The sequence below is a fragment of the Nipponia nippon genome, unplaced genomic scaffold, assembly GCF_047370975.1.
Source record: "Nipponia nippon isolate SJK-2023a ecotype South Korea unplaced genomic scaffold, ASM4737097v1 scaffold_21, whole genome shotgun sequence".
Classification (NCBI taxonomy): domain Eukaryota; kingdom Metazoa; phylum Chordata; class Aves; order Pelecaniformes; family Threskiornithidae; genus Nipponia; species Nipponia nippon.
This window is the reverse complement of record NW_028262338.1, coordinates 4,884,008-4,899,135: the sequence shown is the minus strand read 5'-3', so window position 1 is coordinate 4,899,135 and position 15,128 is coordinate 4,884,008. Positions and strand designations below refer to the sequence as shown.

Sequence of the window (15,128 nt, the reverse complement as noted above, 5' to 3'; positions counted from 1 at the left end):
TCACTCTCTCTCCACTCTTTATGAACACTTATTGGCAGCAGTGGCCACTGTGAAATTCTTTCCAACTTCTAATTACAGAAGTTTTTGGGGTTTTGTGGGTTTTTCCCCCCAAATACTAATTATTTATGTTCCACCTACAACATAGTGCAGAAAGGGTCATGTAATTTTCTTGACATTGAAACCACGTGTTTCTTACATCAGTGTCAGGTGTCTGAAGGCGGAGAGCCCCTTCGGCACAGCAGTCAGATGGTTTCCTTCCAGGTATCTGAAAAAAAGTCAGATTTGACAATTACACAAACACGTTAACAAGAACTCCTGTCACTCAATCCGCACCATGAATGAGGAAAATACGAAGTCAGTCACTAAGGAAATTATCTTTGATTCACTGCTTTGAAACTATAACAGTTTCTCCTTTATAAGTGAATTATCCGACATGCAAAGCATGACAGTAGCTTATTGATTTTTTATTTTTTTTTAAGACTTGGAAACGAATAAAGGATCCCTGGCCTACAGCAAACAGAAATGACCATTTGGTTCTTCTATGACAGCAACTGAAGAAGAGGAGAAATATTGTATGGCTTGTGCCCTGAACTTGAAGTTACCTTTAACCAGTTTCTGTAAGAACGCCGAGTGCTGACTGACCCTGCTAGGGAAGTTTTTGTCTTGTGCGTGTGAGTTCCTTGTACAGCCAGAACTGGAAGAGGAGCCGTACTGCCAGGTCTCTGTGTTGCAAACTGTCTCACTTATTCCAGCGTCAACACAAACAGCCATCAGTCTGATGCCACATCCATTACAGCAATTCCTGCTACGGCATATACACCCTCCTCACCTTTCCTTTTCCAAGTATGCTGGTACAGGAGAAAAACTTGGTACAAATTGAAGGCCAAAACCCAAGTTCTCTTTGAATACATGCTCCTCCTACAAGCACTAAGTGTATTTAATAAAATAGCTTGTGTTGCCAGGGTGGAAGTTGTTTGAGACACCAGTAAATGTGTCTCTATTCAGACACCTGCACAGTAGGGCTGAAGCCTTTTGGGATAATCCTATGTCATCATTTTCCTGGAGTATAGTGCCTGTATTTTGCAGGTTTTCTCTGCTGAAGAAACACAAACATTCCATAACCAAGAGAAAAACCCTCAACAAATACAATACTTTCCAAAAGTTTGCCCAGAAGAGACCGTGGGAACTCAAGCCTCCACAGCTGACCTGTGGTAGCAATGGGATGTGGGCCTTTTCCTGTTTGTTACAAAATAATAGAGACAGAGCTGGATTTCTTTTCCTTAACCATGGCTTTTGGGTGCAGCTGCATCCCTGGCAGATACGAAGGTAACAAGGCTCCAATGGAAACTGACCACTGCGGTGCCACGACACTGTCAAGGTGATCCTCCAGACACCTGCCAGAAGCTGTACCTACCGGGGAAACAAATCCAGCCTTCTCAGAAAGTACTGTGAACCCGCGTCTCCCTCCACAGGTGAGGATAAAAGATGAAATGGTATTTCCCTTCCTTACAAGATGCTTTGGGGGATTTTCCCTACGGTAGACACGGGGCAACGCAACTGATGTGGTATATTTTGAAAGATAATCAAGCGTAGCCAGGTAACGCAGCCCACAGACACCAGAACACTTAATGTGCTGCCTCTACTGCTGGAAATACAATCCGATAATCCTGTTAAGAATTTTTATCCCACACATACAATTTCCTTTTCTTCGGCAACAGACCTCCTTATTCTGCATTTACTATAGCAAACAACAAGAATAACAGATTATTATTGTGCTATATGTTCCCTCTCTACATTAACTGTAACAACACAGACATATTTGTGTAAACTAAATCCAAGAAAATTTTCCCACAACTTTATTTTTATATCATTTAAAAATAAAATCTAAACACCAACAGAATTTCTTACATAATACATTTTATAACTGTCACATTTTATTCCCCCCTCTGCCTTCTATTTCAGCATAATGCCCTCTCGCTGCTGCTTCAGCTCTCTTTTCAACCGAAGTACCCCTGGCTCACGATCGTCCCTTCTGCCCGTGCGCAGGATCCCAGCAAGGCAGAGTTACCTTAGAGCACGTGGCGGAGCTGCCCCAGCTCCTGCGAGGATGAGGCTGGACAAGCGGGACTACAGGCTTTTGAATTTTTAGCCAAAAGCAAAATCCTTCCTTAATGAGAAAACCTATTGAACAAATTCAGCTCTCCATTCACAAAGATCACAAGCAGCGAGTGAGAGCGTTGCACAGTAAACAGTTAGCCCTTGCAAAGTAGTGACAGCTGCTCTGCTGACGCCGAGTATCACAAAGCAGAGCACGGGTTAGCTATGCCACATTTACACCTCCCATGGATATTCATGTTCAGCAAGTGTAAAGTCACTTGCTTCGTTTTGACTAAACTTGGTATAAATTATTTTGAAAATGAAGTTCCTTGGAGAATTCACACCGTAAATTGTTACGTAGAAGATCCTCAGAATCCAACCACATATGTTACTATTTAAATAGGGCAAACTGTGTCTCATTTCCCCAGTCGTGGTCTGCTATGGACGCAGCACCGCTCAGAGTCTGCGCCTTCTCTTTCATCCCAGAAAGTCACAAATCTTAAACCCATGCTTCCAGTCTTTATTCCAAATGCAAAATCCCAAGGATTTCCAAAGGAAATCAAAAGCAGGTCATGTATTATGTATTTGGAAGCTATCTATGATTTTCCTTTAGGAAAGGAGACTCAACTCTTGCAATGTGTTGAAATCTTTCGAAGTATATTTTCAGGATATTCTCTTGTTGATCCCAATATAAAACAGCCTGCAATTTGAACAAACTGATGACGGCTGGCCAAGGTTTTCCCCCCCTGTTTCCCCTTCTGGTGCAATCGAAAGTTGAGGGTGCACATTTTAATCCAGTGCTTCGTTGTTCAGACTAACTAACACAGACATGCAGACCCCTGGAGTTAAACTCCTACAGAAGATCTGCTTTGAATAGCTTTGGATTTGTACTGCAAGTAATTTGATGGTTACATAAATGTGCTAGCAGAAAGCTGCAATACTTATACCACTGGTATAATTTCTGAACACAGTTTTACGCTGAAAAATTACTGATTATATACTTTCCATGCATGAACAAGAACAATTCACCACTGTTAAACCTTTCACCACATTATACAAAGAATGGCAATATTTTCTAAGCAAAAGGCATTCATTTTGAAAGCACATTTACGTGCAATGAATTTGAAATAACCAGCGCGTTTAGGGCATAAGAGCACGCCAAGAATCAGGAGGATCCGAGATGCAACATTTGAAGATAGCAATTGCTGCACCGTGTTGCCCACCGCGGGCCAGGCCTCCGTCAGCGCAGGGAGGGGATGCGGGGGCAGCAGCTCTGCACCTTGCTGGGCTGACGGTGATGTACGGGGCTGCAGGGGGGCTGGGAGCTGGGCATAGTGAAGAACAATTATTCCTGAGGGTGAAGGGGTGGAGCCCAGTTACAAAACTCTGTGTATTTATGTATACGTATATACAAATAAAAAAACATGGATGAAGCTACAGACCTCCTGCCCAAACAAAGCAAACCAAACCATAACAGAATGATGTGGAGGGAAGGCTGTATTTTTAATTCTTTTCAATGCTTAGCCAAAGTAAGGTGATGTACATGGCATGGGGTACACGCAAAGAAATCCTGGCATGAATAAAAAAAATATATGTCTAATTTTAATGCTCAGAGTCAAGTTATTAATGTATAGACAGAGTCAAGAGTGGGTGTCAGCTGCCTTAATACAAACACTGAGACTAGTATCCAAAACAATCTCATTTGCTTCCTAAAGTCTCTAGACTGTAGTTTAATATATCAGATGGGAAATTATTTTTTACGCCGTGAACGTTGCTGGGAATCCTGAAGTCTCAATAATGACTTGTAACCAACAAGCAATTACCAGAGCCAAAATTGAAAAAAACCCAAAACCATGTGTTCACATTCTCATAAAATGGCACCAACCACCTACCAGGAAAGTCTTCTCCCACAACGTGACTGAGTGCTGGAGACAGGTACCTCTTTGGCCAGGATGGCTGGCACTGCGGGGCACGGCCATGCCTCGCTCCGTGCCTCCACCAACCGCGCCGGCTCTCAGAGCCCAGGGCCGGCAGCAGCCCCGGGGCTCATCCAGCACCTTCCACACACACTAACATCACATATAAAAAATTTAAAACTATGCATAAAAGATGACAGCTGTTCTTCTTCCAACTTGTCTATTTTTATACTGAAACCACTTGGATTGGAGGTGATATAACCAGCACAAGGTGCCAAAGCATCATGTAACCATTTGAATCACTTGGACCCTTTTTTGTACTGAAATGTCTATTCAGCCATAAAGTCAAGCTCACAGCGGCAATCTGTGCTAACAGAAAAAACTGGAGAAAGAAATCGGTTCTCAAGCAGTAATTGAAAATGCACAAAGCCTTTCCTTTAATTTCTTTAAATATTTCATATAGAATGTTACATTACAAATAAAGATGATACTCAAGAATTTTATGCAGCTCTAAAATTATGTTATAGTCTAAACTATTTAATGCAGATAGCCAATATCTTCAAGTTTTGAGGCAAGTTTCATTTCCTAAAACCAGTGGTCTAGAAGAGAATTGGACTGTGAAAGATGAAACATATCCACAAAGCATGAATTTTAAGAGCTTCAATTACAGTTTCTTGAGAAGAAACAAAATTCAAGTATGGATCTACGTACAAATCTGGATCTTGAACTTAATCTTAAGTTTTGGCAAATTTGGACTCTGGATTTTGCTGCATTTTTATGTCAGACCGCAACCTACAGGTTTGGCACAGAGAAACATGACTGCGTTTGAGAGAAAAGTGAAGGCCCTAAAGTTAAACTTACCTCTGTTAGTGCTAAAGTCATGTTTCCGATATGTACTCAAACTTCATCAGTCACTGAATACGTTATTTGTCAGTATTGATACTGTTTACTTTTTCTAAACTATCAGATTCGAAATGCAGATTTAAGTCCTCTATTTCAGCTGTTACTAAAATATCCTCTACAGAACCATCCATTCTCTCAATGGGAGAGTTTTCCTCTGCAGTGAATTAAGCAGGCTGTAAAACCTTTTATGACACAGGACCATGTAAGCCTCAGCTTTGATCTAAATTGTTTCTCTCGTTTATTATCAAAGAAAATTCACTGAAGTCTGTGTTAAGGGTCAGCGTATAAAATAGTGCAGATTGCCAGACAAGCAAAAGCATTTGCATTCTCAAGCAGATGATTTTCATCAGATATCTCACTTCGGTTATCCCTTTGATCAACAGCAATATAGGCATACTGAAAAATGGCATTAAATTGTTCCACCTTTCTACATGTATCATAACTAACTGCTTAGAGCACATTTATTGCAACAATTTGCATGGCCCAGGTATGAGCCACTATTTTTAGTCACAAGTCAAGAGAAATCACAAGTGCCTTGGAAGACGGAAAGGAGGGTTGAGATTGGTGGTAAATACCTCCAAGCAGATGTGGCAGCAAATGTATGGGAAGCAATTGTCAAAACCATCTCGGCAACTGGAGATTCGGTTGAATAAAGGTGCCATGCTAAGGCCGAGGCAGCGACAGGCAGCAAACTAGAGGTGGGGAATAAAGAGCTAAACGAGAGTTCAATGGGGTGCCTCTGCTAGTAAGCAGGTGAGCGACTTGTGAGAACTGTTGGGCCAAGTACTGAATGAGCTTGCAGGCTAAATGAACCTAACACGCAAAAAACACAGATGGGAGAGAGAAGGTTTGTGAGGAGAGAAAGAGAAATGGCAAAAGTAATGCAAGTATTAATATGCATTAATATAAATGGAAAGAAAAATAATCACTAACAATGTATGGATGCAGTTTCTCCTAACAATCCCGTCGTCAGTGCTATCATATAGCTCAGTGTCATGACAACATTTGGAGTCCAGAGGTGACGTGATTAGTACGTATTTATTCTAAAATACATGATGCTCATTATGTTACAGCTTATGCACATGCTGTCCACATAATTGCCTCCGATGTTTTTCCCCAGTGCAAAATATTATTTGCTGTAGGTCCATAAAAGCAGCTGGATGCTGTCAGATAAGACTTTATTAGAAATAGACTATACTTCTGTGAAAAAAAGAAAAAACTAGTGTTCACACACTGAGGTAACATGTAAAAGGAAAAAGAGCATGGGAAACTTAGTTCAAACGGATTTGGGGAAAAAAAAAAGAAGAAAAGGAAAGCCTAAAACACTAAGCGGCAGTGAGGCTAAGTTCCAAACTAGCTCGTTGCATGAACATTTCACTTCTGAACATCTGGAGCAGAAAACTGAGTATGTTCAAAAAAACCGAGGCTTCTCTTCAGAGCAAGCAAACAGTGGGAAAAAATGTCGGCAGTACGTAAATATAGAGCAAAGGAATTTGCAAGAAATAACATAATATTTCCCCATTCCCAGGAAGCTGAAAGAAGGCTTGCCCATGATGGTTTTGTGAAGGAATCACTGGGAAATAGAAATTTCTTGCATCATCATCCCTCTAAAAAGCCAGGAAACTTAGTGATCTTTTCAACTCTCTTCTAGATGGAAGCCTTCCTTGCCAAGGTAATCCCTCCTCCCAAGGGTGGTACAAACCAAACACAGGGATGTTCCTGTCATTCCAAGCTCTAAATATGAAGGAGATAATGGTTTTCACATGTTTTGTCTATATACACATCCAAAAGCGAAACTCAGGAAGAAAGTTGGAAGGAGCGAGCCTATGTCTCCAGTCCACCATGCAATAAAACATTGCTGGTGATCTTTTCTGCTGAGCTTAGGTACAGTGAAATTTGACCCAGCAAAGGGTAACATTTTCCCTATGTGCCTGTGCAAGAGGCATGTTCATTTTTGCACACTGCTATTTAATACCTGTTACAATGAAAGAATTCCTGTTTTAAGACTATTTTAAGACCTCTAAAAGAATTTAAAAGAACTTCTGCGAAGGCTATATTCAGCTGTAACAGACTGGTTTATCTAGATACATGGCAGTTCTTTTTCTTAAACTACGTTGTATAAAAACACTCTGCAGTTTAATAAAAAGCTCTGCATCTAATGTGCCTTGTAAATGAATACATCAATAATGGAAGTTTATAAATGTCAGACTGGTGCATTCATAAAAATTCCTCTAAAATGCTCCCCTGCATCGTATCACCATTCAGGCCTCCCGAGGGAGGGAGCTGTGGGCTGCCAGGACAAGAGGCTTCTTACACCCTTGTCCTCTCCTTGGCATGACGTCTGTCCTTAGTGACCGTGGTTTTGTGCGAGTGCCTGGTGGGAGCACGGAGACCGCAGCGCACTGCCCAGAGGTCTCTGACATGAGAGTGTGGAAGGGGAGAAAGGCAGCGTGGGTGGCGGCAACACGGCGGAAGGGTTTTTAATCTGTCTGAGCACCTGTGACCACTGTACCCGTCAGACAAGTGAAGGCATCCCTGCCCTGGAGACTGCTGTGGCTCTCTCTGCCCATGCAAAAGCCGTGATATCTTCTGCAGCAGGTAACTTACGTGCTTTCCAGTTTCAAGTCCTAAACAGATACCCACTGCTACCGCAGAAACAAAACAGCTTTAAGAAGATACTTCAGCCTTAGGACACAGTTCAAGGGATCTAGGACCGTCCTAGGGAAATGGGGGTGTTTTGGTGTGAGGAGTGTAAATAGACTCAACAAGATAAATCTCTTTCACCTTGCGCCCAGAAAGCTACCGGCTTCTCTCTGCCGAGGTTTAGGTGTCCTGAAAATGAGGCAAGAGGTGGGGTTCCACAGGAGATGCTGTTTACCATAGCAGCAATGACAAATTCTCAAACACAGAACAATAAAAATACTTAAGTATTTTTACACTAGCAACTTGGGACCTAGATGATATAGTCCCTTCTGGATTATGGGAAACATCTTTCTCTCAATCTGGAAGCAGAAGGAAGGCAAGTAAGATTGATTATTTATTTATTTATTTCTTGTCACAGTTTCCACAAACACATTAAATTTTTAGCTTTAGTACCTGCAGCTCATCTTTTGGTATAGACACAAATAAGGCGCTCAGTTTATGTTGGTTGAGAGGAGAGTGAGATCAGGATTGAATTTTGAGACAGCTGGGACAGAGTCAAGGTTATATTTGTAGAATATGAAATATTCAGAGCCAGCCAGTCCATGGCTGACTGTGTTCTGCTGACACATTTCTGGATTGAAAGCAGAAAGCTGAACTAGAGGCTTGCACAGCCAAGAGGCTCCTGCTGAAGAAGACAGTCACGTAAACTCCTATGAACTCAAACTGCTCAGTTCCAGGCTATTGCCTCATTTGCCAAGAAATATAGCAGTTTTCAAGAATGTGAGATTAATTTCACTCCTTTTGTGAAAGTTATGTCTTCAGTGTATCAGATAGTATCAGTAAAACTCAATATGCAAAATTTAAACATAAAAATTCCTCAGTGTGGCAGTGGAAATCAAAGTAACATCTGTGGTATCTTATTGTTGGCAAGTCATATTTGAATGGAATGAAACCTGAACAAGAACAGACCAGAAACCACCTTGCAGACTTTTTATGGCTGATGGCAATACATAAGGGAATACAGGCCAGGACTTGGCTTTTCATTCAAACCACCATTAACCATGCCCTGGTTAACAGTGTTGCAAGGATGTATTAATTAATGCAAAATTCCCATGTTAATTTGAGTTACCACATACACTTTCAGTACACTCCTCATTCAGCAACAAATTCTTGTTATTTGATTACAGCACTGGTAAAAACAGTGCAAACCCCATTCTCCCACTGGGAAGGGAGTAAAAAGATGTGTATCTCATTAATCAGCTGCCTTGTTACTAAATAGTAAAAACAATACTAGATGCTAAAAATTAGCAGAATCAGACTTTAATCCATTACAAAATTCACTGAACATACCAACCAACTCAACCAATTACTTTCACATAGAAATGCTGATGAGACTGTAACAAGTTTCAGTAACAACTCACCTGGGATAGATTTGAATACGGACCCAAAGGGGAAAAGCTCAGTATTTCTATTGCCAACTGTTTAAGCCAAGCAGTTCCACCAGTGTATTTTATTTCCATGGAAAGAACCAAAATCCACTATAAAGTCATAGCGAGGGGTAGATGAAAAGACGACTAGAAAGATGGTTCTCAACTAGGATGAATTTACTTTACAATTTAATCTAATTATCTGTTATTTTACCATTTCATGAGGTTTGGAGAAAAGAATTCATTGTTTGTTTCCACCACTGGCTTGCTTTCTTTTTCTTTATTTCACCTCCTCAGAGGATAATTAGCTCAGAGCAGCATAAGTCAGGAACATATTTTCATCATCCTTTCAAACTGTCTGTTGTGAGCTTAGGCTGCTCAGAAGCACTACAGGATTATTTGATACTAATATATGCATTTGTTCCCTACACACAGAATTAATGGGTACACGGATAGATAAACTCTCTTCCCGTTACAGAGCAATGTGTCCAGTCAAGGGACAAATAAGTATAAAAATAACGGTCAAAACATACGGAAAGCACCAAAGCACAAAACACCAGCCACTAAAGTCAAAGGGAAAACCCCCAAGGACCTACAAAGCCTCGCTATGATGTAATTTCATGAACTTCTCATGAAAGGAGCCATGCAAAAGGTAACTTACAGCTCAGTCACGTCTTTGGGAATTCCTTTGGGCAATATCCGCAGCCCTTTGTTGCTGCAACGTACCACTGAGTCCACACAGGTACACTGGGAAGGACAAGGGGGTGAAAGCAAGCAGCTGCTTTCATCGTTACCTGCAGAGGAAGAGAAACGGCGTATTAGGAAGTCAGCTTTACAGCCCAGAGTGATGCACTTTGAAGATAACTGCTTACAAGGACCAAGGAGGGACACCCCTGAATCCACGGTAACCACCACAATATTTTAAGGTAGATCGAACGCTTTGGATCAACCTGCCTTCATACAGGTTCTTCAGGCAACAGGAACATCAGTTCAAAAACTGAACAGCAATATTTTTAAATAAATATTTTTTTCTAAGTAGCATTTACTTCTCTGTAATTTTGCAAATTACAGTAAAATCAGTTATATGAATCCCAAATCCTCCCCCCACCCCCAATGTACTAGCTGAAATGGAGAACTTGACCAGAACATTGCCCTTAAATTCATCTAGACAGACGATATTCACAATCTTTTCTGCTTTAGGAAGAGTTTCTTAAAATTCAGCTTTTAGATGTTAATTTTTTACTTTTTAAAGTCCGTCTGGCTCTTCATTTATTTTCTGAATTGTACAGCCTCATTGTTTTTGACAAGGATAACCAGGGAAACAACAAAATGAGCAGCATACTTCCAACTGCTGGCAATCCATCTGTGCACACATAAAAATATCTACTTTCTCCAAAAATGGATTCAAAGGTCCATAAACAGCAGATTAAATCTTGTAATTGAAGAACAATAGGGTTTCTGCAGAAGAAACCAACTCTTTGAAGTTAAGAACATTAAAACATGGATTTTCCCCAAAAGCAACAGGCTTTGCAAAACATAAGGCAAATGCATACTACGGTATCACGATGAGTATGAAAGGAAACACTTAGTGGCACGTTCTCCAGATGACAGTGAGAGGAACCGCACAACTGTTTGTGAGTACAGGCAGCCTGAGTACAGAGACACAGTGCTGCAACCCATGAGCACAGAGACAGCTGTCATTATGTGCTGCCTTCTTTTTTTCTAAACTGATGCAAGGACTAATTGAGACAGATCTGTTTCTTTCTTCTCGCTGCTGGATGTACCCGTGAGCATTGAGATTAAAGAATAAGACTGGAAGTCCTGATACAAGATAACAGAATTACCCATAAATGTACGGGCAGGGAATCATTTGTATTCAGAGGGATGGAGAAGCACGACCAGCTTACAGAACAGGGAAGATTTTTCTTCTTGTTCTCCCCAGCTGAGCTTAATGAGCTTAATGACTGGAAACAAAATTCAAAGTCTTTCATAAACCTGCAGAAAGAGCATGTTTCTTCAGCATATTCAATTTTCCCCTGTTCTGTGTTTCACACCCAGCTACCATCGACCTTCCATTCACCATGGCTGTCTGAGTGACTGTGTGATAGAGAAAGCTCCCAGGTGTGGAATGTCATTTTGTGGACCAGGATTTTTTTTTTTTTTTTCTCCCAAACTAAAAGCAAATTATTCTTGAATGACTAAACTTGGGTCCCTTGAGCTTGGAGTCCAGGCACCTGGGCCTGTTGCCAGATTGCTGAAATAGGACCAGAATTAATTTCTGCTCTAAGTAGGAAACTTCTGTCACTCTTATGGTCTCTTTAGAGGTATGACTAACTGCAGCTCCAGCATATCTGGTCTTAAAAGCATACAAGTCAAGTTAGCAGTGCATTCATCAGTCAATTTTTCTCTTTATTATTTTCTCTAAAATCTGCTCTATCAGAAGACAAAGAACTAGCTGGAGAGCAAAAGAAATTTCAGGTTTGTTTGGTTTTTTTTTTAACCTATATGGACCCAGCAAACCATTAAGAATCATTGAGTCATTTCAAATAATATCTAAGGGTTTTTTTTTTTTATTTCCCTGTATTCATACCTGTTATTGATGAAACTGAACAGTATCCAAAACTAAGACTTTCCAAGCAAGCACCACTACCCCTGGCTTCAGAGTGTTAACTAAGTGTATGAATAAGGAAATGGAAGGAAGGGCCAGGATTATACTAGGATTATACAAAGCAGAGCCTTTGTCTATAATAAATTCATTCTTATATTTAGGTGTAGATAGTAGAAATTCAGAAACTGGAAATCAAGAATAAAAATAAACTCCTGATAGGGAACAATGATCTTCAGCTCTAGAACGCTGTCTTCCTCATCACTAAACTGTTTCCCATGCAGTATTGTTTGATAGGAAGGGAGGTCCTCACAGAGGTGCCAACATTATCATAAATGCCAAATTGAATTGGATTTTCTTACCATCGCAGGTGAAGTCCTGGACATCTACATCTTGGATTGGAATATCCTTTAAGAAAAAGGGTTTCAAGCAGCGTGGATTTCCACTGACAATTCTCTTTTTCCTCAACCATTTCCCCAGCCAGGCCAAATGACAGTTACAATTAAAGGAGTTAGCCAGCAAATTACTGCAATGGAAAAAGACATAATTGCATCAAACATGAACATACAGAAATACTGAAATAACTACAGAAAGATGATGGGTTCCAAGTCCAAGCTCTTTCCTGCCATCTGTTTCTGTGAGATCCTCCTCTGTTCTACAGGTCAGGGATGTTCTATGCAGGTTTTATACTAGGACTAGGGTTGTAATTAAAATATATATATACGTGCATAGATATCTATATATGTTTATAAACCAAAGTACTTACTGCTGCAACTATTATTTAGACAAACTTACATCACTACCAGGGCTGTATTTATAGTGGATTTCAAGCCAAGCTACAGCTCACTCCCAAGTCTAAATTCACCGCACACACTGCACCCACAGATGCACGATCTTCAATGTCGTTACTTCGGGCAATGCCATGGATGAGTTCAGCACTGCTAGCCCTTCGCACAGACCTCCATGTACCACTCCCTATACGTACAGCCCTTAGCACAGACCTCCATGTACCACTCCCTATACGTACAGCCCTTAGCACAGACCTCCGTGTACCACTCCCTATACGTACAGCCCTTAGCACAGACCTCCATGTACCACTCCCTATATGTACAGCCCTTAGCACAGACCTCCGTGTACCACTCCCTATACGTACAGCCCTTAGCACAGACCTCCATGTACCACTCCCTATACGTACAGCCCAGCACAGACCTCCACGTACCACTCCCTATATGTACAGCCCTTAGCACAGACCTCCACGTACCACTCCCTATATGTACAGCCCAGCTGGCTTAGCACACTCTTCCGTGCCCCAGTACGTTCATGCTTTCCGCTCGCCTGTGTTACGGACCATACAAACCAGTGCCAGGTGGGAGCCACTGGCAACCCGAATTTGGGTTTCCTATTGAAACAGTAAGGATAGCACTCTGTATGTACATATATAAATATATACATATATTAAGCAGGACTGTCAGCTTGAGCCACTTCTTATGAAGCTTTCTAAGGTCAGTATATCTGTAGTGAAAAGCGTCTGCTCTACTGCCTTGTGAACCTTGTGAGGTCTGCATCAAATCTTGCTACAGCTCCCAAAATATCTTGCAAATATAGTTGCAGCCCAGCTGTGGCACTGTGGTGGGCAGTACCCAAAGCAACCATTTGACAGCCTCCATGAGAGGGATGGATTCTTAACGTAGCTTGGGTTAGCAGTGTTTAAAAAAGGAAAGCCCTATCCATCCTGTTGTCAAGCCATGAAAACACGGATGCATAGCAATTTCTCAGTGGAGCACCTGTAACACAGTCAGCACAGAAAAGATTTCATTTCTATTTCTTAATAGGTTGTGATCCTTTGAATGAAAGGAGTGTAAGGTGACAGTTATTTTAAGCAACCATCTTTCTAAGCTAACTAGAATTAGCGATGAGAATCTTGGAAAAAACCTTTTTACTGGAGTCCTGTACTGAAACGCCTATCCATAATTTGTGTATAAGCTTTTTTATGACTAAACTTCAGATGAAGGAAAGAGGCTGATATTCCTGGTTAAAAAAAGAAGGCTGACTGTCTTATGTACAAAGACACAGAGAATCAATAGCCTCAGTCTGAGGTCGCCTCATCGAAGAAAAATGAGCCGTCAGAGCCCCATGTACGGAAAATGAGGTATCTAAACTAACGCTGATGGAATTCTCACATCATATGTGAATATGTCTGAGAGTTATTATTTTGGCAGTACGGAAAAAAGATTATAAGGAAGTTTCTCTAAAGCATACCGTATCTTAAAGACAAAAAATTTTAAGGCCCTAAAGAAATAGGCTCTTCAAATGCAGGTGTAGTAGCTGAAGACCCTCTAAGTCTTCACTTGCAACATACTTTTACAAACCTAAACATGTAGTCAAAATCACATTAGGTTTTCAGCCAAGCAATTCCTTCAGAAAACAATAACGCTGAAGACAAAAACATATGGCCCAGTTGAGGTGTGGCAGCAAGAAAACAAACCCAAACCAATTCCTAAATTATATAGGTTCTAGGCCAACATCATATACCCACAATATGATTTACAGCTGCCCGCTGCGTTGTAAAAAAGCATACTTCAATCACTGCACTAGCCTGGAGCTCTGGGTGTGTAATTACATGTGGATCTAGCACAGGCTATTGTGCGTTGTGTAGAGGGAGAACTGGGGGGAGGAAAAACTTCAGCATGACGTTCAATAACAAAAATACTCAACCTACTGCATGCTGACTAGGATTCAAAGGCAAGGCTAACTTGCTGTATAAAGGTGAGAAAACGAACAGGTTACATAGGAGCTTTCAGACAGAATGTGAGGAAAGCACGGAAAGCATTACTCTAATTCTAGTTACTTTCCTTCTGAATTGTTTTCCATTTTCTTTAATCCATAATGGGACCACATGCAGGATGTCTTGTATATTTTCCATACTGACATACTTTGGCATGAACGGAGTGTTTAAACCAAGTATTTAAACCTCCAGCACTAAGTGAACCAACGCTTCAAAGGCCATTTGTTCCACTGATGGAAGAGGGTGAGATTACATTCACAGAAGAACTTCCATGACACAAATCCTTAGAATGAAACAACCCCAACTGGAAACAAGCAGCAGGTGTATATAATCAGGTTTCTGGAAAACTAGCAGCTCCGAGTGTAAAGAACATTTTGCACATCTAGAGAGCATCTTACTGGGCTATATCAAAAACTTCCAGAAACATTAGAACATTCAATCTACAAAATGCTCCCATCAAAATAGTAATTATCCCTATTCTACAGAGGAGAGGTTGCTTTGACTTAATGTGGTACTGCTCACTAGCTGAGCAGCAGTAACTATCTACAAACCCTCATTTTCTTCTTGGCAAACACAGGTTAACATATGACCTAAAATTTATTAAACCCTTGGATTAGAATTTGGAATATGCTTTTCTTAGGAACTAAGAAAGAAATAAGTTGTTACATATAAAACGAATAAATAAACAAATCTAGTTTTGAAATTCAAATAACTGGGGAAAAAAGGACAAATTTATGTTGTCATGCATTCCA

General features: G+C 40.7%; 1 protein-coding gene across 2 annotated transcripts in view; it reads right to left on the bottom strand.

The window, feature by feature from the left end:
* The window catches only part of SLIT3 (slit guidance ligand 3), a 601,195-nt gene that overhangs the window by 95,905 nt on the left and 490,162 nt on the right, over window positions 1-15,128 (bottom strand). For both annotated transcript variants that reach the window (XM_087759961.1, XM_087759962.1), the window contains 3 exons: window positions 11,954-12,117; window positions 9,648-9,780; window positions 197-265 (listed from right to left, as the gene is read on the bottom strand). In XM_087759961.1, the coding sequence (XP_087616087.1) occupies window positions 197-265; window positions 9,648-9,780; window positions 11,954-12,117 (366 nt within the window). The remainder of the gene's footprint in view (window positions 1-196; window positions 266-9,647; window positions 9,781-11,953; window positions 12,118-15,128) is intronic.